The sequence below is a fragment of the Centropristis striata genome, chromosome 11 (genome assembly GCF_030273125.1).
Source record: "Centropristis striata isolate RG_2023a ecotype Rhode Island chromosome 11, C.striata_1.0, whole genome shotgun sequence".
NCBI lineage: Eukaryota > Metazoa > Chordata > Actinopteri > Perciformes > Serranidae > Centropristis > Centropristis striata.
The window spans coordinates 14,663,033-14,686,964 of record NC_081527.1 but is presented as its reverse complement, the minus strand read 5'-3'; the positions used below and the strand labels follow the sequence as shown (position 1 = coordinate 14,686,964).

At 38.7% G+C, this 23,932-nt stretch overlaps 4 protein-coding genes across 6 annotated transcripts in view; 1 reads left to right on the top strand and 3 right to left on the bottom strand.

Annotated features, from left to right (window-relative positions):
* LOC131979968 (myomegalin-like) overlaps positions 1 to 5,780 on the bottom strand; it is a 56,063-nt gene extending 50,283 nt beyond the window's left edge. The window contains exons 1-3 of the mRNA XM_059344057.1: positions 5,561 to 5,780; positions 3,516 to 3,562; positions 3,346 to 3,413 (exon numbers count right to left, since the gene is read on the bottom strand). Coding sequence (XP_059200040.1) covers positions 3,346 to 3,413; positions 3,516 to 3,562; positions 5,561 to 5,610 — 165 coding nt within the window. The 5' untranslated portion in view covers positions 5,611 to 5,780. The remainder of the gene's footprint in view (positions 1 to 3,345; positions 3,414 to 3,515; positions 3,563 to 5,560) is intronic.
* A 2,996-nt stretch (positions 5,781 to 8,776) lies between these two features.
* LOC131979875 (uncharacterized) lies at positions 8,777 to 9,590 on the bottom strand. Its single transcript, XM_059343943.1, has 2 exons — positions 9,488 to 9,590; positions 8,777 to 9,176 (listed from the first exon to the last, which is right to left on the bottom strand). Exons 1-2 carry the CDS (start codon positions 9,564 to 9,566, stop codon positions 8,941 to 8,943), a joined length of 315 nt encoding a protein of 104 aa, XP_059199926.1. The 5' UTR covers positions 9,567 to 9,590; the 3' UTR covers positions 8,777 to 8,940.
* An 882-nt stretch (positions 9,591 to 10,472) lies between these two features.
* On the bottom strand, positions 10,473 to 17,445 carry LOC131980044 (small integral membrane protein 44-like). Of its 3 annotated transcripts, none has more exons than XR_009395172.1 (3): positions 16,668 to 17,445; positions 13,910 to 14,004; positions 10,473 to 11,256 (listed from the first exon to the last, which is right to left on the bottom strand). XR_009395172.1 is itself a non-coding variant. In XM_059344186.1 (2 exons), the coding sequence occupies exons 1-2, from the start codon at positions 12,845 to 12,847 to the stop codon at positions 10,958 to 10,960; spliced, it is 558 nt and encodes a 185-aa protein (XP_059200169.1). In that variant the 5' UTR covers positions 12,848 to 12,908; the 3' UTR covers positions 10,473 to 10,957. The 3 variants fall into 3 exon arrangements, 1 of the variants encoding a protein (XP_059200169.1); XR_009395171.1 differs by lacking the exon at positions 16,668 to 17,445 and adding an exon at positions 15,327 to 15,713; XM_059344186.1 differs by lacking the exons at positions 13,910 to 14,004; positions 16,668 to 17,445 and adding an exon at positions 12,589 to 12,908.
* Positions 16,435 to 21,603, top strand: tm6sf2a (transmembrane 6 superfamily member 2a). Its single transcript, XM_059344181.1, has 10 exons — positions 16,435 to 16,885; positions 17,816 to 17,919; positions 18,004 to 18,101; positions 18,411 to 18,514; positions 18,597 to 18,679; positions 18,760 to 18,884; positions 20,048 to 20,149; positions 20,263 to 20,355; positions 20,450 to 20,569; positions 20,647 to 21,603. Exons 1-10 carry the CDS (start codon positions 16,794 to 16,796, stop codon positions 20,854 to 20,856), a joined length of 1,131 nt encoding a protein of 376 aa, XP_059200164.1. The 5' UTR covers positions 16,435 to 16,793; the 3' UTR covers positions 20,857 to 21,603.
* Positions 21,604 to 23,932: the final 2,329 nt, after the last annotated feature.

Genomic DNA, 23,932 nt, shown 5'->3' with positions numbered 1-23,932 from the left:
CAGGGGCAAAGAGAAGAGACCGGGCCTGAGAAACGTGTCAGAAAGTCCCTAATTTGAGATTATTTCAAGCCAAAATAAAATGAAAACTCTGTAAAGTGTTTCTATTTGCAGAACCGAATTATCTTACTACATTAGCATGACGTTAATGCTTCAGCCTATCAGCAGAAAGCATCCCGTCCACGGAGCGTATCTGGCACAAGGTAACGTTAAGGTTAGCATGTGCCGACTCCGCGTTACTTCCGCGCATGCAGCTCTGTGCCCAGATCTCCGCTCACTTTATATATGATACAGGATCTCTGCTTTTGTCTGTAAATTGCCCTGTCTGTACTGACACAGAGCGGGCCGAACCGCCAAAGCATCGCACAAACATGAATTAGTACGGTCGTCACGAACGCATGCACAAATACCGATTTACCTTTCTATCTGACCCCTCACAGTGATGCATAAATTACTATCAGGTGGTGTAATGTAGCCTATTAAGGTTTATTAGTTTGACTGCAATGAGAAGGGTTGTAAACATAGTAAATAAGTGTATATATTAGGGCCGGGACTTTAACGCGTTAATTAAGATTAATTAATTACACAAAAATTAACGTGTTAAAAAAAATTGACACATTTTAATCGCACTTATTTTTGCACCGCGGAACGTTTGTCACTGGATGAGTTTCAGGCGGACTGATTATACTGGAGCACCAACTAGCGTTCATGAGTTCAGACCAGGTTCAGACAACAACAAACCACAGTGAACATGAACGATGAGACTGCTTTGGTTGGCCCCGTGGATGGGAAATTTTGTTACAAAAAACGAACGGATGGAAGCATCGATAAGAGCATGTGTTGCACCCTTGCAATGATGACTCAAAGTTGTCTCTCTTGGCAACTTTATTTACTTAAAAGCTTGGTTCTTTTACAGGAGCATGTTGCGGACAACAGGTACGAAGATCTTCTACGATTCACAAAACAGCGCACTCTAGCGTTTTCTTTAGACATTTTTTCAAAGATCATCTATTGAGGTATAACAGTCCACTCTAATATTTTCTGCAAAGATCATCAATTAAAGGAACTGTGCCACAACAAAACAAACGAAAAACTACAGCCACTTTATGTGCAGCCTATAATACATGCATTTTTCAGGGTGCAAAACATGGTTGTGTGCAAGCTATGACCCTAAAACCAAAGTATTATAGTTTACAGAAGGTCTACCTACCTAAAGGCTACCTGAATTTCTGAAATGTACTATATTTCTATGCTATTGCTACACTTAATGGCAAAAATTGCACTGGTCTGTTGGACTTGAACAAAAATAAACAATATTTTTGTTGCTTAAGCTTATGTATTCAGTCATTATTCAGTGGTATACTAAAAACCCATGTGAAAAAATTACTTCTCACTGTTCTCAGGTCAAATATTTATATGCGATTAAAATGTGATTCATTTTGATTAATTAATTACAAAGCCTCTAATTAATTAGATTAATTTTTTTAATCGAGTCCCGGCCCTAGTGTATATGTATAAACCCCATATTGAAAGCCTTGTGACAAAACTAAAACTAAAATTAGGATTCTTTTTTAGAAACAAATCTTATTTCTCCTATCTGACAAGGAAATATTTGATTTCTGCAACTTTTTTGCCTCTATTGGATTACGGTGATATGCTTTTCATGAATGCAACAACTCAAAAGCCTAAAGAAGTTGGACTGTGTTTATCATTGTGCTCTGCATTTCATTACTGGCTTGGGAAATCGTACACATCATTGTACTCTGTAGGCCACGGCTGAAATGCCATCTTTGTATGTTCGCAGGCAGTCTCATTGGTTAGTTTTTATCTATAAATGTATTCTTGGGCTGCTTCCCTCTTACCTGTGTGCATACATGTGTCGAAACCAAACTAAACATGGTCTACACTCACAAATCATTGTACAGATGCTGGTGCCAAGAGTGAGAACTGAATTAGGTAAGAAAGCTTTTAGTTACGCCGCCCTTTTATCATGGAACAATCTGCGAAAAGAATTGAAATTGTCTGAGTTGATCACAATCGGTGAATTTAAATCGATTCTAAAGGATAAAGAAATAATTTCCCTTGGTCGGTGTGACTGCTCCGTATGAGTCTCTACTTGAGGCTCTTTCACTGATGTTGTGATGGCTGTATTTGTATTTAATTATATTTAATTGATTATGTTAACTGTGTTTAAATGTTGTAACTTGTCACTTTGTATGCTGCTTTCTTGGCCAGGTCGCTCTTGGAAAAGAGATTTTTTAAATTTCAACGAGACTTTTACCTGGTTAAATAAAGGATATATATATATATATATGAGCCAGTATTATTCCCTTGCATATTTAGGCCTGGTTATAACAATTTATTATGGAATATGGCACTTAAATGCACAAAATGGGTTTAATAACATGAATTAATGTATTAATTGCACACTGCTGGGAAGTTTGCACAGCTCATTTAAACCCTCATTTAAATAACATCATATTTGTACATAATGTTTCTACTGTTCCTGCTTTTATATGTTTTTTTCTTTTTTTAAATGTATATTTTTTGTATATTGACTTTTTCTATTCTTATTTTCTATGTACGCTTATGTTTTTGACTTGCAGTACTTGCCATAATTTCTATTTCTATGTTTAGTACTTGTACTTGTTTTATGCACGGATATACCACAGCAAATGCATTGTATGTGAAAACCTACTTGGCATTAAAAGGGTATGGTTCTGATTCTGAATTAGGGTCTTTAAACACAAAGATCCTTTAGTTGGTGAAGAACTAGTGCCATGTTAAACTACAGTTTATCAGGATAAATGATTACTGTCATATCTGGGTTTGAATTTGGGTCAGTAATGTTCCCCATGCTCGTTACAACACCCTGCTGCCAAACATCAAAAATAATATTTAATATAGTCATTTTGTAGCTAACAATGCGATGGGTTCTCAGTAATAGTGCAGCAGAGGAGGATGAGAAATCCTAAAGTGGGCCACTCTGTGCCCAGAGGCAGACTTTCACCAACGGGAGGTTCAGGGTGTTTTCCATCTTATATCATCATCAGCAGGTGTTCTCCTTCTCTGTACAATTTACTGACATGTTCCAGAATTTGGAGCATATATTTCTGTATTGGACTTTCCTGATTTTCTCAACATTCAGTGATCTGATCCTGAGGACTCTGCTTCATAGCAAACCAGCTCATTAGTACTTGTAAGAAGACGTGATGCCACAAGGTGGCACTGTAGAGCAGATGTTCATTGGGTATATTATTACACTCTGGAGTATTGTTCATGATGCTGAAGGACAAGTAAGTGTCACACACAACAAGCTTAATAACATTTCAGAATAAAGGCTCTCACCTGTTCAAACTCCTTGAGTGTGTGAAGTTGGAGAGGAGGAGAGTTGTCTGTTTCATCACTACACAAATCTAAACAGAGAAAAAAAATACATTTTTTAATCAACAAAACATATGAGTAGAGCAGTTAATGTTTTTATACAAGACTAATAGTTTGACATGAGAGCACTGTACCTGTCATGTGACCTGTGTTCTTGGATGAAGTCTGCTCTTCGACAGAACTGAAAGTAACAAGAAAGCAGCTTTGTCAGCACATGTATAACAGATGCAGGGCTGCAACTAACAATTATTCTTATTATCAATTAATCTGCAGAATATTTTCTTGATACATTGTTTTCTAGTCGAAAACATGGAATATATTCAGTTTATCGTGATATTAAACAGAGAAAAAGAGGACATTTTTTTCTGCCATTTTTGCTTGAAAAGTAATTAAGCAATTATCATAATAATGAGCAATCAGTTTTCTGTTGATTAATGAACTAATCATTACAGCTTTACACATAAGATAGAGGGAGAGAGATTTTAAATAAACATTTGAAATAAAATAAAAACTACAGTAGCCTATCCTTCAAAAACATTTAAGTAGATTTGAATATCATGAAAAATAATTAATTTATTTGTTTTATTTATAATTATATCATGCATAAACAGTTGCCAAGCCCAAACAGGCTTTTACAAGACGACATTAATTAGAAGAATAGACAGGAAACCTGAGTAGCAACATAAATAACAAATAATACTAAACAAATGATACATCCTGACGTTTTTTTCCAAGCTTAAACAAAAGTAGAATTTTAAGCATTACAAGGGAACAATAATTCACTTCAGTGGAATGGATTTCAAACATTTAATTTAATATTGATATTCTTAACTCTTCCTACAGAGGAATACAGAAGAAAATGTGATTCATTCCCAACTTCTCCGCTAATTCACACAATTAGCTTAAAATGTTTGTAAGCAGAGAGCTCTTCTGGAAATTAAAAAAAAAACCACTAAAATCTTTTAACTGGAACAGCATGATCTCATTTGCACCTCTGTGGGGAATAGAGGGTCATCAGGGAGTCACAGCAGGGGAGGGTGAGCATAGGAGGAGCAGCTCGGGGTCAAAGTTCAACAGAGCCTCACAGACTCAATTACCTGCTAAGCAGAAAGGGGGTGCTTAGAGGAGCAAGTCTTCCCTTTAATCTGGTTATAACTAATTGATTGGCAAGCAAACAACAACAACAGAATACTGAGTAAAGCATTATAGAGCCACTATTTTAAAAACTATTCCCACTACTCAGACAGGACGGCCCATTAGCACTCCCTCTCCCCGTCTCTGTGTGTAAATTCCTCAGACAGCTGCTTCATCAGAAAATGTAAAGACAGTTGGTGCATGCCGGAGGTTTTAAAACTTCACCAGGAGAATAAATAGTTTACATGCTGCATCATTGTGCTGGGCAGGGTAGCTACGTTTTCACTACTGTTTTCTTCAGGCCTGTTCAAATATCAGTGGGATGGTCCATTTATAGTTACACTGAGCGTCCCTGTGTGGGAGGGATTTGGTGATGCAGTAACCTACATACAATAGCAAACACTGCATGAATAGTTTGAACTGTGGGGGACTGCAATCAATAAAAAATAAGTAGGCAAACTCATACTGTGGGCTATTACATGCATATGAGTTTTGTTTTTCCTAAAAAAAAAAAACGTTTTATTTTTTATTTTTGAAAGTCGTGCAGTCAGCTATTATTCAGTCGTGCTCTCTTACTCGGTCTGCACCTGAATAGGGATTTAATTTAAGTTATTACTTCTGGGCCTGCTAAATGTTTTCTACTGTATCGCAATGTAAGTTAATTTGAGCAAAGTAGGCCAAAATTAGCCTCCTGATTCATCCTCATCCATATATGTCTTCACAAATTATATTATGAATGTATTTGGGGGGAAATCCAGACATAAAGACCAGTATTTGTGTCGCCAGTGGCCTCAGTAGCTTCACAAAGCATGCAGATGGCTACTGTTGTGTGATACAGCCACGGCCTTTATTACAACCGGAGGATGCGCGACTGCTTTATGATAAAACACTGAATACAACATATGGTGAAAATAATCGTATTTCAACCGGAAGGAGGGTTTAATTCGCCCAAACATCTGTCTAAAAGCCCGGGTCGTGTTTTGTTAAATCACCCAGTGTTCCGCTGCGGTGTCCCCCGCACACAATCATCTTAAAGCCGCCTCACCTCTCAGGCTCTCCCCAGATTTGTTCCGGCGGCGATGAGCTCCACTCCATATAGGCTGTTCCTTCAGTCAACGGGCATCCATGCCGGTTAGCCGCTGCCTTCAAATCACCCGTCCATTATTCATTTAAAAAAGCTAAAACAAAGACAATACAACCACATAGGAGCACGTTACTGTGCGCGGTTGTCGCACCACACACCGCTCAGGTTTGGAGGGTGTGTGTGTGTGTGTGTGTGTGTGTAGAGATGACAGCAGGGATGTTAGAGAGCCCCCATCCCACAGAGCAGAGCCCTGCTGTTCAACCTGCCCACCACCAGATGAGCTGAGAGCAAAAATATGCTGCAAGAGCAAGAAAGCTTTCTAAGGACACATTTAGCTGATTTAACTTATGATAGCTGATTTAAAAAAAAAGTAAGGGAGATCAGGGGCAGTTTTAACATTTTTGGGTTTGGTAGCTTACAATGTCTTTGTAAGTAGCTTGTATGTGTTCTACTTAACAGTCCTCAAATGCATATGGGGGTAAATCCATGCAATACCTTTATATAAATACCAAGAACCACAATACATTTCTAAAGACATAGTAGTCAAGGTATTATTGTGAATTGTTTTTGAATGATATCTTGTGAAATAAGATACAGTTGTCCTGATTTAATACAGCACCTACTTATTGTGACTTACTGTAGTGGCCTCCATGTATTCAACCACTTTTTATTTATATTTGCATAAATAAATTATAACACTCTAAACAGCAATAATGGAAGAAGCATTTAGATATTTTTTTTTACTAAAGTATAAGTAGCAATACCACACATATACTCCATTACACTTCAAGTAAATGTAGATACAGTACATAATATAGGAAAAATTTAACAGGCCTACTTTTGCAATAAATAAAAGTAGTCATTATGCAGCAGAATGCTTCCTGCCAGACTTTTGTTATCATCATTAGTATGTATTTAATTTTTTACAAAGGATGCATTAATGTATAAGAAGCATTAAGCAGATGTTGAAGGTGAAGCTAGTTTACTGTTTGGCAGTTTACTCTATAGCAATGTCTTGTATTTTATAAGATTCTAAGGTTTGAAAATTCATCAAAAGCTGTCAAGCATTGTTAAAAACAGTGCCATACGACTTGTCCACCTGAATTTAAGTATATAAATACAAAGTAGCCGACTCGTATAAAGAACACAAAGCTGTATATGTATGGTACAACTGGTCTACATTGTTCTGAATCACAGAAATAATATTTGGTCGCCCTGCAAAAACACATCCTCTAAATCCCTTATGATCTCTCCTCTAGTTTCTGATTTCAGCAGAATTATTGCATCATACTTGGAAAACTGTTTCAACACCAAGTCTGCATTCTCAGGATACATCCTTCGAAATAATTCTCTGAAGCTTACAAAAGAACCACAGTCTTGTTTTCAAGATGTTCTAAATGTTCATATGATTTGGCTTTATTATATGTATTTTTATGGGCTGACATTTGAGTTTTCCACAGTGACTTTTAGACAGTTATGTTCTGTGAGATCACGTTCAGCTGCTGCAGAGGTTGCTGATTGTCTCATCCATCTGAAGATGGTTACATTGACTCAGGGGTCCTGCGCTGAAAGAGAAGTGGATTAGGGGAGACAAAGTTAATAAGATTATGTCATTGTTTGCTCTAGCAGTCAGTAACAGCAAGATGATGTGAAGAGGGAAACAGCTTCAGTAATCTTGTTAGAGGCGCAGGGGGAAGTTTTCACTCAAAATAAAACTGAAGCAACATAAACAGGTTTAGATGAGAAGCGTGAGCTCTTAGCTGAGTCTGTGGCAACACACATGAGCCTGAAGCAGGTAAGAGAATTACTTTGTGCTAAAAAAGGACATAACATTTCAAATGTAAGAACTTCTGTTTGCTGTATGCTTGGTTGGTTAACTCTTTGTAGCCTACTCATTACATTCAAATGAGCCTGAAAAGATTCCTGTGCTTCCATGTCAGGTGTGGTGACGTGGAGCTTGTGGACACATTTCTTTACTGTGGCGCCCCCTGCTGGAGCGGTGGTGTTACACTCCAGTTTTGCAAGGTTTAATACAGTCTATGGTTTAAACAGCCCAAGCTTTGACCTTTGTGAACACACCTCTGCTGAAGAATACTGCTTGTGTTATAGTTGAATATAGAAGAAAATCTATAATGGTCAGGGTATATATAAATGCACATTCAGATACTTAGAGGTGTAAATGAGAAAGAAAAAATATTTGAGTGAACTGACCCTTTAATGTTAAGTTCATGGCAAACCTGGTTAAGCTCAAGATAAGATATTTTCCATGGCTAAAATTCATGAGTTGGGCATTCAGCCGAGACAGTTGGAGGTGAAACAGAAAAACTAGTACTGCACAATTTTAGTGGCAGATTGCAAAATTCTAGTTTTATCTCCTTCATACTTTATAGTTCATCTCCAAATGTCTCTGTTCTTTTATTTATGTGGGCATGTAACCGAATGATTCAGACACGAGCAAATGGCACTTTAAGCTGAAATGAAGTGCAACTGAATCAGACTGCTCTGATTCAGTGTGTTTTTTGTGACTTAAAACCCCCCAGAAAAAAAACGATCTCAGACCATTTTAATGTCTTTAACATCTTATTTCAACAGAATTATTTAGAGACTTCATATACATTATATGTATTTATACACATATAATAGGTTGTTCTACTGTTTTTGTGCATTTAAAACATCATGTCAGTTATATTTCTCTGATTATATTTTTCCATCATTTATACAATTATTATTGAACCTGATGAACTGACTGCTGAGGATAAAGCTTTTTCCAAATATACTGCAGGATAAGAATGGAGGTGAAACACAATTACCTGAGGACTTTCCACTACAATTAGGCAACTCTGCAACTTCATTTGTCATCTAATCTTAATAAAATTCATTGATGCACTATAGAAATATAACCTAAATGTTTTCTTATCAGTCATTATGATCTTAAGGATGTTATGCAATCTTGAGCAGAGATGATTTAAGGCATATTAATTTTAAATTTAAATAATAATTTTAAATGTATTTGTTTTTATTTTTTTTAACTTTATTTTGCTTTTAATCACTGACAAACACACTTGTGCTGACATTTATGTGTAATGTGGTTACTGTTGTTGCAACTCAGCTGCAATGACCTCAATAAACACTAGATGTCCTCATAAGACCACTGTGCACTCAAAACATTCAGCACCTCAGCAACAGACACCCTCCTGTGTCTGTGATCACACACTTCTCCAGCTGTACACAGTCGTGCTTCATTACAGCCGTTCACTTCACTTCTCAGTCATCTCAAAACATTCAGATACAGAAGCTCTACATCAACAGCAAGTCCCTAATAAGATGCCGTCTTCTTTGCCCTAACTCCTCTTGTCAAAGACCACACGGGGTCCCGACTTGGTGCCCTGAGGTTCTGTAGAGATGATCCAGATGGCGGGGGCTTTTATGAAGTCCCTGTCAATAATCTTGTTCTCCTCGGCCCGGGCCAGTGCCTCGAGTTCTGGGGAAGTTTCTGGGCACCAGTCTACCATGAACTTATCCTTGGCTTCACAATAGTTCACCACTACTTCCTCAGGCTGCTCCCCAAACACCCAGTCTGGAAAACAGAAAGAGTGGAAGCAAGGGAAAAGCTGTGAGTGATCTTTTTAATAGTGGAAACATGCACGTTTAATATCTTCTGGCTTAAAGGGACAGTTTGGATTCATTGACGTGGGGTTGTTTGATATCCACAGTGAGTGTATTACCTACAGTAGATAGTGATCAGCATGCTGTCTGCTTCTCCAAACTGGGATCATGCAGAGCATCATTTACTGTAGGAAATACACTGAATGTGAATGTACCTCATACGACCCCACTTAAAAAATGCAAACTATCCCTCTAAAAAAGACCCACAGTACAGTTACAAACCTGCCACGTCATGGATGAGGTCTGTGATGAGATGACCGATAATGGCATAAAGAACACCCAGCACAACGAAGACTGCCATGATCAGGTAGAGGACATAGGTAGGCAGGTGGACAGCATCCCGAGAGGGGGGTATGTAGCTCTCAAACAATACCGTCCCATCATTGTCCCTTGACCGAATGTTTAAGCTGTTCTTTGGCAACTCCATTGCTGTCTGAGAGTCTTCAAAGCTGCAGTCGGCCCGGGAGTCCACTTAATATCTCAGAATCCTTATTGCTTCACATCATGCAACACAATGAACCTGCATTACAGTTTTAACAAAAGTTTAGCAACCCGAAAAAAAACTTCTACATACAGGAAGAAGGCAGGCAATAATCCTGCAATTCACTGGGTGTCTTCACATTCCTGGAAACATTAAACAAAATAAAAGAACAACTCTATCTCTCACCCTGACAAGTTTGTCATTTTGTCTCTCTGCACGGACTCCCTATTGGTCTGCTTGTGGAGCTACGCAGACGGAAACTAGATTAGCTGCAGCGGCTTGAGGTAGTCAAGGTCAGAGGAACAATGCCATGAGCACAGTTTGCTAATGAGGTCGTAAGAATTTACCTGATGCATGTAGAAAAGCGGATCTATGTATCAATATTTATGTAACTATCCCTTCTATCTATTTATCGATCTAGCTGTGGTAAGCTGGCTGGCTGCTAGCTAACGGTAGTTATGTAGTTTATCTGGCTAACTAGCTAACTACTTAGCTTAAATCTTATTTTTTAACAAAATTTTGTACAATGGACATCTATCTATCTATCTATCTATCTATCTATCTATCTATCTATCTATCTATCTATCGTCATTATTGAACAGTATTAATATTTCAAATGTACAGTAATCCTCAGCATTGACACATAAGGTCACCTGCCCTGACGTGAGCAGGTATTAGACAAAGGTAAGATGGATTAAAGGACACACACAAGACATAACAGCACTCTTGTATTATTAAGTTGTTTACTGGAGAGAAGCTTAGTCCAGCACCAGAACAGTTACAAGTTACATGTTTCTTCTTCTGCAACACATATTACAGCAACATTTGACGTGATTATAACATGCATTTTAAGACGGTTTGAAATCATAATTTTAATTGAAGTTATACATATATAAATTGACATATATATCTATATATACAATCTTTGGTTGTTGGCTATTGAAATAAAATGTATTTTCACAGCTCACATTAACATCTTTGAAGTTTACAAGGTACATACTTTACATTGAAGCATGAGAAATTGATGGGCAACACACGATAATTAGTTTTTTAGCAAAATTTTTACAAACTATAAATACAGAGCGATGAGTGTTTTATATAAAACAAAAATGCGTTAGCTTATGCATCACTACAGCAAAGTCACAACATTGATCACTGCACTGAAATAAGATCTGCAATAAGAATAGATCTGAACAAACTGCTGTGAAAACTCAAAGGGAAGTGGCATAAGGGGTCACGGGGCAGGCAAAGGTCACACTATGAGCAGATATCCTTTTTTCTCCGAGGTACGATAAAGCCAGAGAGCTTCTCAGTGGAGGAGGGGAGGGTGGATAGTGGAAGCTTTCGGCTCCTAGGTAGAAGCCGGGCAGCGGCATGTCCTTTTCCTTCTCCATCATGAGCCTGTCTTTCTCTATCAGCTTACTGCAAATGCTTAGTCGGCGCCCTTCTTCTATTTCTGCTCTCCCTGCCTCTGAATCATCCTCCACTGGTTTGGGGCCAAGAATCCAGTCTGTGAGGAGAAACAAACAGGACAAAATATGTGAGAATTAAATTAATCCAATATCTGTGACTCCTTTTTTTTTTTTAAAGATTATTTTTTGGGCATTTGTACTGCTTTATTTGATAGAGACAGATAGAAAGGGGGAGACAGAGGGGAAGAAATGCAGCAAAGGGACCTCAGGCCGGATTCGAACCCGGGTCCGCTGCAGCAAGCACACGGCCATGTGGTAAGCACTCTACCAGTGTGAGCCACCGGGATGCCCCATCTGTGACTTCTTAAAGGGGCACTCCACCAATTTTACATATACATTTTAGCCTCTTGAAAAAAATGCACTGGAACTCGTAGGAAAACCACAGAATTATTAGCCAGGAGGTGCTGCTTATTTGTTTGGTAGTGACATCTAGTAGCTGTAGCGAATATGAGGGAGCGAAGCTATAAGAGATAAATACTGAAAAAAAATTTGTTTAAGATGAGTGGATATATCAAACAAACACTATAGGTTTACTCAGGAGACTGATGTTTGTGTCCTGTTTGAATCTAAAAGTCATTATGTCATCGTGTTATTTTAAGTAAACTTTTAAATAGTCTTCTGAACGTGAATATATTGCAGTCCATGTCAGCTTTTACAACACCTACGTCACATTTATAACCACGTCCAGCAGTGTCATATGAAAGTAGTTATTTTAATCCAAACTCTGTTCTTTTTTCCTAACCTTAACCAACTACTTTGGGTGCCTAAATGTAAACAAGTGTGCCACAACGTTACTGACGTGTTTTGGATTTTGTATATTTCGTTTATACTTTGTTTATACCATATTAACCTGTTCATGAGAATATAATGCATGAAGCCTGTAAAAAAGTTATATAATATTTCTGTAGCTCTGGAAGGAATGCTGTTAAAATAAATAATAATTGTTAAAAAAAAACAAAAACAAAGGCATGTAGTTTAAAAGAAGGTTGGGGATGTCAAATAAAGATAATATTGAGTTTCATTTGTGAAATGTAAGATCCTGTGCTTTGAGGACTAAAAGTCTGCATATCTTGGCCTCCAAATAATGTGGAAGTGCAGCATAAAATCAGCAGAGTACCCCTTTAAGGTGTTACTTTAGCAGCAGTCATTCACTTTTTCTTTAATTAAGGAAACTGTAGGGAAGGTTGACCTCTGCACACAAACCTCAGGGTGAATATGAAGGAGAGCCACCAAACAACATGGTCACCCAAAAGAGGAAAAGACAAAACACCGATGCAGCCCTGGCTCCATGAGCTCAGGAAGGGAAAATGAGTCAAAGACACCAGAGTGGAGAGAGTGATAATATGGAGAGGACACCAGCCAGGGGTTACCTGCTAGGTCATGCATCAGATCTTTGATCAGATGTCCCACTATGGCGTAAGTTGCCACAATAACCAACACCACTCCGACTAGGACATAGACTACATTGCGCGGCAGAGTTATAGCATCTCTTGCCGGCGGTATGTAGTCCACGAAATATGCCTCCTCCTCCTCCTTCTTCCTGGACAGCTGGAGGAGCTGCCGGTGCTCAAACACCAGCTGTGTGAGGTTCACAAGCAGAGCTCCTCCTGAGGCTGATTGCTGGTTCATTGTTTTACTTGCTTTGGTTTTGACAAGTGGATACTTTCTTTATAGGACGGTGTGTTCGAGGAACTTGGTGAAGCTGTTTCTTTGGTTGATTTATTGTCTTGTTGCAGATCCTTCGCAGCACTGTAAAAACTTGGGAAATGGGCGATAAAGGTGCATCAGAGACGAGGAGGGACAGGAAGAAGAAGATATTAAACACTTATTTATTTACTGAAGCTGGGATGAATGACAGGAAATGTCAAGATGGTAAAAAGAGAAAAAGAACATGGTCGCTTGTCAGTGACACAAATGAGTGCTTCAGAAAATGTAGTTCATCAGACAAGAAAAATGTGATACCATAAGTGTGCCAAGTGTCCTAATCTTTCGTCTAGACTTAAATCCCAGCATTCTTCCTTCTAGTATTTTGGACAGGGGCCCTCGGTCAAATTTCCAGGGGAGCGAGGAGTGTGAGGAGGTGAATATAGGACAGACAGAGTTAATAGGATTGAGTCTGTCACAGAGCAATATCAGCTTTCCATCTGTGGGGATTAGAGATATGAGCGAGGAGAGGTGGACAGTAATACGGCAAAGAGGCTTATGGTCCTCCATGACCACACTGGATATTATATATCTATCTATATATATAGATATATATACACACACACACACACACAGTATATATAATACATGATATATTACAGTAAACACACTTTCTCTTGGGTTTTACACTGGCATCACTTTATGGATATCCTGTGCTTTAAATTCATCTTAAGTACAGCCGATCCACTTGTTATATCATATAAATGTCCTGTCACATAATTCACTAATATGACACTTTATTTTCAAGGCTCATTTCTTGCTTGATAACAGAGCAGATGGCGAGTTTTTTAAATGTGACCAATAAATTTCCCCCTGGGAAGAATACTGTACGTCAAATGTAACTTGTGAAAAACTCATATGTTCATAATTTGATAAAGAACAAACAACTTCCTTTACAATATAAATTAATAAGATGCTGTTAGAAAGGAAATGTTGATGAAATGAAGAGGTTTTAAGGTGTTACGGTAAACTTTTACGACTCCTTACCTTGTAATCAAGACTTGAAACAGCTCCTCAGATCTCCTTCTTTGACTTGTAAATGAAAGGACTTCCAAATTGGCGCGTGTCATATACAGACAGCTCTGGAAATAACCACAAACACATGGCAGAAAGTTAAGGTCATGCAAACAAAAAAGGCTTACCTTACTTTAGTGGCTGCTCTATCGAAGCAAACCAAAAAAAGAAATCCCCACCATCAGTGATTCAGGTGGCATGTAAGTAGTGATCCAAAAATAAGATTTTCTCTGGAGGTAGATTTCTTTTCTATTCTTTCGACTCGTTGTCTTTTGGAGGCTCGGGAACTTTGCAAAACTGAGAAACGAGAAATTGCCATTCAAGGAGGGTGATGGCGACATTCGCAATGAGGATGAACCAGGAGACTGGGTGAAGACCCCAGTAGAAGGTGTGTGGCATGTTGTGGAGAAGCCAAAAAAAAGGTTGATAAACTAAAAGAACCAGGGGGAAAAGACCCAAGATGCCAAAGCAGTGTGAGGTCTCAGGCTGAGTGTCAGAGTGAGGCTGTCAGGAGGTTGTCCGTGTCAGCATCAAGGTGTCCTTTAGTAATCCATGACAGGATTTGCTTGACAGATGTCGCTGTCACCACATTTTATATTGAGTCAGCAAACATCTCATTCAGTTCATTTAGCGTTACATGAAATACCTGTTGATAGTTTTCATAGTGAAGTCTGCTGCTTTTTCAACAGCTGATTCAAACTTTGAGCCACAAATATGACAAGACAACACATATATGTTGGCATACATTGATGGTTATAATACCACCACACCTTGCTTATCTATTAAAAAAATGTACAATGTACTTATTATTTATTTATTTTGCACAAGCAGGAAATGTACTACCTTTCCTATTTATTATTTAAATGGAAGAATTTTTGCACATATTTCCATGATTCCATGGTTTTAAGTTTCAATTAAAATGCAATTATTTGTTCAACTAAATAAAAAACCTTTCTGTGTCACTGTAACTGGTAACTAATAACAATAATTTAAATAATAATAATGTGATATAGCATATTCAGTGACACCTTAAATCCATGATACTTCGTAAGGTTATTGTGGTGTGAAAATCTTAAAACCATTGCAACCTTTATCACAATTGGAAGATAAATCACAATAGGGCTGGGCAATATGAATAAATATATGGATAAAGGCAAATAACAAATAAAGAAATAACTACCTGGTAAGCCGAGTCTGCACTTTTACTCTAATGCAGCCTTTAAAGCCAGACAAGACAACTATCATGCCATATGATATACAAAAATTATATGTCTCATATCATGATATTGAAATAATATTGATATAACGCCAGGCCCTAAATCACAGAGAATAAAACATGTGATTCAGTGTATTTCCTGTGCTAAAGTCGTAGATAAATCCAGAGCATTACCTGTAAGAAGGACTCCTTTCTCATTCACTTGCAGGATCTATTCATGTCAGTAAAAAAAACTTTTTCAAGTCTTCTCCAGGTGAAAGCAGATCAAACACAAACTCCACAGAAAGCACTACAAGCTGAACTGCTCTTGCTCACTAGTCTTAAGCGAAAAAAAACGAAACATCCAATCATTCAGTCAGTCCATATTGACTGTGACTCCCTCAGGCGGGGACGACCACCTGCTTGGGTTTGTCTTCTGGCTCCATCAGCCATTTAAAGTAGACATCGCTCAGGATGAAGGCCCAGTAGATGAGGGTCATAGAGCAGTTCACGGTCATGATGCCGATGATTAAAGGGTGCAGCATTGTGGCAGACTCTTTGTAGAAAAGAATCTGTGTCACCTAAAAAACTGTGTGTCTGCTGTGTGGGCGAAGGGTTGTCTGTTTAATCAACTCTCTGTCCGCTGCTCCTCTGGACTCCCCACCCCTCTCTACTCTCTCTTTCCACTGGACGCTAAGTTTCTATGGCAGCAGCATAATCCTCTTCAGCCGCTTTGTTGCAGAAGATAACGTTGCATTAGATGTAGGCCTGCTTTATAAACGTCTATCCATAAGATGTTGTTGTTTAATGATCATTCTTTACATGCAGTAAAAGAGCGGTATATGATCATATTTTGGAAAGAAACTGCTCAAGAATTGTAACAATTATAATTTTAACAACAACAAAACACATAATCTTTGCTCTGAATTTAATGTTCTTTCTCAGATATAATCCAGAAACTAATCAAGACTGGAGACATCAGACGGAGGAGTTCTTAATCTTACACTGAACAGGACAGATGGCTCTTTAATCGAACCCCAGGGGCCACAGGAGCCCAGACAGCATTTCAACATGTGCAGCGTGACCGAGATTTTTTTTTTCTTCTTTCATCTTTCATCAGACTCATCTTGTGTCCTTAGAATTCCCAAACTGGGTGAAATTAGAAAGAAAAGGTACAAAGGTGAAATTCAATGTCCTGAAAAAGCCTCAGAGGAAAGACATTTAAGAGAAGTTCCTCCACCAGGTGGCAGTGTGTACAAGCAAACACGGTGACTGACAGGATGTATGATGTAAATGGTTTCCTTATTGAATCGCAGCAGATCGTTTAACTGTAATTAGTTAAAATACCAGAGTGATTGTTATCTAATACAAATTCGTATTTTACGCATTACGCACGATCCAGAAGTCCATGATCTGCACTTTGACCTGCTTTCATTAGACATGACTCCTGAGTTGAACTTTGAGCAGACGTATTGGAGCAGCAGCATTGTGTCATCACAGATCAAAAGCCAACAGGGTGACACTCCTTTTAATTACCTCTCTTCCACGGCGGCAGTGGAGAGGACACTAGCACGTCTCCCTTCACAGCCAGGCGTGTTTAGCTGGGAATATTTCTATCTGGACAATTCTTTCTAAAACAGGTCAAACAGTGAGTTTTCAGCCATGAGGCCGCCGGTGGAAGTCTGTGTGGTGATCATTTCCCTCTTGGCTCCTGGAGTTTTGTACGCCATGAACAACATCCCTGCGCTTCAGGAGTAAGTGTGCATGATAATTTCACTCTCATATTGGCCCGCTGCATGGAGGCACTGCACAGCAAAGCCGCTGATATTAATAGGCTTATGAAGCGGCCCACACCCCGAGGGAAAAGAAGGTTTAGCGAGGGCGTGTTTATCCTCAAGTAAACTCATTTAAAGTTACTGGTAAGATTTTTAAAGCTACACACAGAGAGAAGGACAAGTTTAAGCCTTAAGGATACAACTGAGTTAATTTAAATAAAATATAATACATTTGGAAAAGTAAATGTTGTAAATTAATTGATTTCCTTGAGTATGAGGCTTGTAAATTGTAACTATATTACAACTTCCCCCAGTTGAATACTGACTAACACAAATACAAAGTTTCCGAATTTAAAGAAATCTACACACACAAATACAAGTGCAGTAAAATAAACAACTAAATGTGTGTTTTGGCTGTTTTCTTCTCACTAATCTAAAAGATGTTTTATGGAAGTAAAGTATCTCAAAATCTCAATTAATAATGCATGAAACAAAGTGACTTGTTACTTATAAACTAAACTGAGAATTTAAATTGCATCAAAGAAAACTTTGAACTCACTAAGAAGTCTTTGAATTTGATGCTTAAAAAAGAGGCGGAATGGAGTTTAGGCCATTCGAGTGTTGAGATCATTTTTCTACAAAGAACACAGTAAATAATAGCTTTTGGAGTTAATGAAGTGGTTTCTAAGGGTGTCTATAATTGTCATTTCTAATGTTTTTTGTCTGATGGAAATATGATTTCTATTCAGAGCTGAAAATAACAGTTACATTTTGTTTAATGTGCGGATGATTTTCTCGATTAATTGAGCAATCGCTTGTTTACAGAAATGTTAGAAAGTGGAAGAAGTGATGATACTTTTTTTTAAAGCGCAGTCTCCTGAGGTATGAACTCTCCCTGTTATTCCTCAGACCTCTTCCTATCCTGGGAATGGGAATGGTGGTCCTGGGGCTTGTTCTCCTCCTCCTCCTCCTCACTGTGCGAGGCAAGAAGAACGTGGACCCTTTATTTTATGGTACAACCAGAGAAACACACACTTGATCATCTATTCGTTAAATGAAGGTGTTTTTTTATATTGTTTCTCCATGTATGTGTCCAGTATTTGCAGAGTTTTCCTTCACCTGCATGGTGGGCCTGATGAACGCTTTGGAGCAGGACGGCTTCATCTCCGGCTTCATGAGCTTCTACCTGAGGGCGGTAAGAGGACCCGCACTGAGCTAAACCTCCTTCTTCTCCGTCTAAGAACAGACATGTCCAAACTATTCCAGAAAGGGCCATGTGGCTGCAGGTTTTCCTTCCGCCCAAGCAGAAGCTCAACAGGCACAAGTCATTTAATCAACTGATCTCAGGGTTCAAACAGCTAATCAGTTGAATCAGGTGTGTTCTTGATTGGTTGGAACAAAAATCTACAGCAGCATGGCCCTTTATGGAATAGTTTGGACATGCCTAGTCTAAGATGTTCATATGTCAGAAATGAACATTCATCATGTGATGTGGTGTCTTCAGGGTGAGCCTCATCTCAGTGCGGCCTACGCTCTGATGATGTCATACTGGGAAGGCGTCGTTCACTTGGTCCTCTTCCTCACCATCATCCACCGCATGTTCAGAGGGTAAGCTGTGACATCACCGCCCGAAACCCCTTCACGGTGTGTCCATCATCTAATGAGAGCTGTCGATTTTCTATCTGTGCAGGAAGTCGTATCGTAGCCTGGGGCTGCTGTGGGCGGGCTCTTCAATCGCCCATCAAATTGTTCACATCCCAGGAGTGGTCATCGGTGAGAGCCGCCTGCATCGGATTGATCACATCAGCTGTGTTGTTTGTGTTTGGTTGTAATAGTGATGTTGTTGTTTGTAGGTAAATACGGGTCCAACATCCGACCTGCTTTTTGGAGGAACGTCCCCTTCTTTTTGGTGCCTTTCTGGGCAGCCTCCCTGCTCTTCAGCCGACCCAGAGAGATGCCAGTCGTCACAGCAGATAAGGTAAATCTCAGCAGTTAACACATTTATAATATTCTGTATTCCTTTTAAGATTGTATAAATCCAGCTATTGTAAGAGACGGTCTTTATTCACGTTTGTACTTATACCTACAAAAAGCACTGCATGGTTATTTGTATACAGCTGCATCTCAATAAATTAGAATATCATGGAAAAGTCCATTTCCAGTAGTTGAAGTCAAATAGCCCCAACCAAGTATTGAGTGCATATAGATTGACATCCTTTTCAGAGGCCAACATTTCCATATCAAAAATACTTCTTAAAATTGGTCTTTTGTAATATTTTTTTTGAGACACTGAATTTTAGGTCTTCATTAAATGTAAGCCATTATAATTAGAAGAAATTAAATAAATTAAGATTATTTCATTCTGTGTGTAATGGATCTATATAATGTGTAATTTCCACTTTTTTAATTTAATTACTGACATAAATAAACTTTTCTATGATATTCTAATTTATTGAGATGCACCTGTATGTTCCCCTTAATTGTGAGCCAGGAGGACCAGCTTATTGCAACCCATATTATTTTTGTTCTTTGGCAGCGACTTCTAATGGTTGTAGTAATTATGACGGGTAATTCAGGTGACGTATGATAAAGAGTGAAGAATCCCATGTAGGCAGGAGGTTTTGACTGGATAGATGGGTCAAAAAAGCCAAAACCAGTGTTTGTTTTTATTATCTGAAGTTATGTACGATATGTCCATATGAATGCAGAATCTGTTTGCAACAGGACAACATAATTAAAAAAAATATCAGCCCTTGCCCCCAGAGGCTAAATCCTCGACAGAATGGTAGCTGATGGATTCTGAGATTGGTATGATTATATCAAAGCCTGACAGATATTTGAGCCTTATTTGTTTACAATGAAAAGCCAGTAGCCTAAATTTGTTTTTGTTTTGTAAGAGAAACACATTTGACTGCACAAATTCGGATATAAAAAGGCTGCGAGAAAGAGTTGTAATAGTAAGAAACAGAATTTATTTAACAGTAACTATACAATAAATTAGCATAAATAGTAATAATAAATAAAATAAAACATTTTAAACATGAATTAAGATAAATATGCGTAAAAATGCAGCCTAGGCAATCAGCTGTCAAGTGATTGAATGTGTGGAGAATTTACTAAGCTCTTCCCTGTGTTGACTAGATTTCAGTGGAGCAGAAGAAAGGTCTGCTGTCTCGACCTGTTGACCTACTTCTGTCTCTCCTGTTACTCGGAGCGATGGCCTTCTCTGTCTTCAGAGGCTTTGTGAGTAAATCTACATGGAAGCTTCTGTATCTGACAAGCATTACTGCCTCTGAATGAACTCACTGAGACATGAGGTAACATGTGTATGGATGCTATTATAACTCTAACTGCAGGTGGTACTGGACTGTCCTCTGGACGCATGTTTCACCTACATCTACCAGTACGAGCCTTACCTCAAAGACCCAGTCGGCTTTCCCAGAGTCATGGTCAGTCTGGGGAAAAATGCACTGGATTGAACCAAATACATTGTATATTCTTGTTCAAAATGATCAGGGATCTCGTTGTGCACACTTCCTGCAGATGCTGGTGTATTTTTTCTACACTCTGCCCCTGCTGACTGTTTTCATCTATGGTCTGAGAACCCCTGGATGCAGCTGGATGTTGGACTGGACCATCTTTTTCGCAGGTGCCATGGCTCAGGTAACTGTGCTTATTATGTCTTTTCTTAAAACTGCATAATACAGCCTGAAGCTGACCCCCTCCTGCTGTTCTCTCAGACCCAGTGGTGCCATATCGGAGCATCTCTGCACTCCCGCACTCCCTTCACGTACCGTGTCCCAGCAGACAAATGGTGGCCCGTTATCACTCTCAACGTGCTGCTGGCTGCTGTGCCGGCTCTGCTGGCCCTCCGCTGCCGCGCCAACCCCGCTTATTTCATGAAACCTGTTCCCAAGGGACAGACCAGCAAGGAGAAGAAGAAAAACTAGACCACACACCAACCACAGACTGTGGAGGAATACTTCATGCTGTGACAAGGCTAATGTTTTCAGGCGACTCTCTTTGGCACACAAACTGCATTAAACACACATTTCTTTTTCAAACCTTAAACCCAGAGGAAATCTAAAAACGTTAAACTCTGAGTCGGTTGTTCGGCAGCAGCAGCAGCAGCACTCCCTGCATGGACTATTGGACCCTGATAAGACAGCTGTTGATGGAGTCGAGGACTGTGATCAGCTTTCAGGTGACTCAGGCAGAAACCCAATTGGTATCTTCTCAAACTGAGATTATTAACCTGGAGCACAGTTTGGCAACACACTACTGACACACAACTCCACAGTGTGATGTGCAATTTCACTGATCTGAAATTAACAGTCAGTGAAACGATTACAGCTTTTATTGTATAAAAACTGTGAATATCAGAAGAAGATTCACTGAGTTCTTAAAAGGCTGAAGAGTCGCTGATAAGGGAGATAATAGCTGATGCTATTCAAGTGGAGAATTTGATGAAGAAAAAAAGGCCACTTGGTGCTTTATATTGTGTAAAATACCAAACCAACAGCTCAAAACCCAAAGATTTCAGTTTTCAAATCATATAAATGGTGGACAAATAGTTCAGTCCATCAACTAATCAGTTAATTAATTTCAGCTCTAGTCGTGACTGCATCTCTGAGTGGTTTTCTGTGTTTCATGTTCCACTTTATTTTGTACAATAAAAACAAATGGAGCAGAGAATTGGGATTGTTTTTGTCTGACTGGTTGTTGTGCATGTCAGCAGAAGCCTCTGTGTGAGAAGATTGATCTTGCCAGTCATAGATAAAGTTGATCTGAGGACAGTAAGTTTGGCTTTTTTCGGAGTAGCTACCACATTCAACAACACTGTCAAGGACAGGGCTATGAAACAGCAGGATGCCATTCATCACAACAGAGTGAGAGGACGACACATCTGGTCAAAGTTGAACAGATGTTTTGTCATATGTCGACAGTTGACAGACATGAAGCATGTGACATACTTCTGTCACTCATGTTTCCTCATATATTGGCATTAACTGTGTGTGTCTTGGCTGATGATCATAAATCTACTGTTAGATTCTGCAGTTATTGGTTTAACAGAACTAACTGTTTCTTCAGGAGTCAGTACTGTCTCTGGGTGGTGATGTCATTGTGTCCTATGTGTGGTGGCCCAGTTAACTGCTGCAGCTGTCAAACTGATAAGAGGTGAACCCTGGATTTAGGTGAGGCACAACAACACAAATGATCACATGACATGTTGCTCAGCTGTCTGTAGCCCAGACAGTTCTTGATTTGGGTGCAAGAGTTGAATTTTCCCATTGTGGATTAGATTTGTTCTCAATTTATTCTCAGAGGGTGTCGGTTACTTTCTCACATTAAGTATAAGAACAAGTATAAGTTAAAGCAACACAAATGTGGCTTTATTAAAGGAGAGTATCAATGTTTTTAAATGCAGTGTCCTGAAATTTGACATTTCAGTGTAGGAGAAAATTACGAAGTGCTTGAAATTAATGAGTACAACAGTTCAAAGCATTTTCCCAAAGTCATGGCAGTGAGGAGAAAAGAAATAGAAAATCAGCTTTTAGACCCTCATGGAGAAAAAACAGATTAAAGTTTCCAGATAAGAGAAAATGTTAATTTTTCCACGTCTACCATACAAATCCAGAGTTGCTGCTTTGACTTTAAGACAGCTGTTATTAAATTCCTGTCTATGGCCATACATTAATCCAGTTTAGACAGAAGTGAAGAACCAAAGATGTACGTCCATGGTTGAAATTGAGCATCAGATTAAAATAAAATTGTATTTCATCAGAAGAAAACAGAATGGTTATTTTGACAGCAGGGTTTCTGTTGGTTTGTTAGTCATTCTGGCAAATAGTCTTTTATGTCCCACTCACCTGGTGAGCCATCCTTCTCTCTTAAAATATTCTGCTCACAGACACAACTGAGGAGAAAATTGCCTTGTGAACCAAACAGGATGAAACTATTTCTCGCTGTGTAGAGCGCAGTATGAAGTGAGCAGCAAGGCTCAGAAAGATAAAGCCAAAATAAAGGGGCTTGAATGAGTTTCCTCTGCTGGGGTACCAAAGTGACATGAAAGAAACAATCTCTGAGCACAACAGCACTTTTCTGTCTAAGAGAAATGGATTATAGGATCTGTACACTCCAGTAAAACAAAACTTCAGTCTACAGCGATGCCAGCGGCTCTATATGATGCTGCACAGTGGAATTACAAACTCAAACCCATTTGAACCCAAATATGCTGTTTATTAGCACTTCTCATTTATTTGTGTCTCATTAAATCAGTCATAGACACAGTACTGTCCAACTTCTATCTGTCGACATGTTGCCCAAAATACTGCACAATGCGTTGTTATCAACTGCTTACAATGGCTAACCTGAGAAAACTTAAAGTAGTTCAGTAGGCTGACGTTATTCAGAAAGAGCAAGAACAATACAGGATTTTAATGAGGACTCCATCTTGCTTTTCTGACTTGTACTGGAACGTGGCCATTCCCAGCCCAGACTTCCAAAGTAAATGAAACGCACCATGAATGCTGATGTCAGCATGCAAACAGGCTTACATGTTACATGTTCACAATAGTAGCAATTTAGGAAACGTCAGGAAATAACTTGTCATGGGAATTCGTCCTCTGAGGCTATGAATATCAACCAAATTTCATGGCAATCCATTCAGTTGTTGACCAAAAACTACATAGTATAGAATGTTGGCACATAGACTGTTGCCCATTAAGTTGTAATAGTTACTTTTCAGACACAATCCTCTGTTAATTGTGGTTTCATTTTCATTGTGATATGTTTGGAAGAGATTGATTAATAATGTTTGAGAAGATATTCACTTTATCTGTCAAGAATAAATCACGTAACAATTATTTCATGGAAAGAGGTGAAAAATAAAAAGATTTAATTCCAACTTTATGGGTGACTGTGTATAATAGTATAGTGTGTCCAAAAAAGTAAAAAATAAATACTATATTATGTTGAAAAATCTCAATAAAAAGCTCACAGTGTAGCTTTCCCAAAAATGCAAAA

Coding starts and splice junctions, on each gene's coding strand:
- LOC131979875 (XM_059343943.1), bottom strand. CDS start 9,566: ATGGCAGTCTTCGTTGTGCTGGGTGTTCTTTATGCCATTATCGGTCAT. Junction 9,177..9,487: donor CCTCATCCATGACGTGGCAG/GTTTGTAACTGT, acceptor TCTGTTTTCCAG/ACTGGGTGTTTGGGGAGCAG.
- LOC131980044 (XM_059344186.1), bottom strand. CDS start 12,847: ATGAACCAGCAATCAGCCTCAGGAGGAGCTCTGCTTGTGAACCTCACA. Junction 11,257..12,588: donor TCTGATGCATGACCTAGCAG/GTAACCCCTGGC, acceptor TTCTCCTCACAG/ACTGGATTCTTGGCCCCAAA.
- tm6sf2a (XM_059344181.1), top strand. CDS start 16,794: ATGAGGCCGCCGGTGGAAGTCTGTGTGGTGATCATTTCCCTCTTGGCT. Junction 18,515..18,596: donor ATCCACCGCATGTTCAGAGG/GTAAGCTGTGAC, acceptor CTATCTGTGCAG/GAAGTCGTATCGTAGCCTGG. Junction 18,680..18,759: donor CATCCCAGGAGTGGTCATCG/GTGAGAGCCGCC, acceptor TGTTGTTTGTAG/GTAAATACGGGTCCAACATC.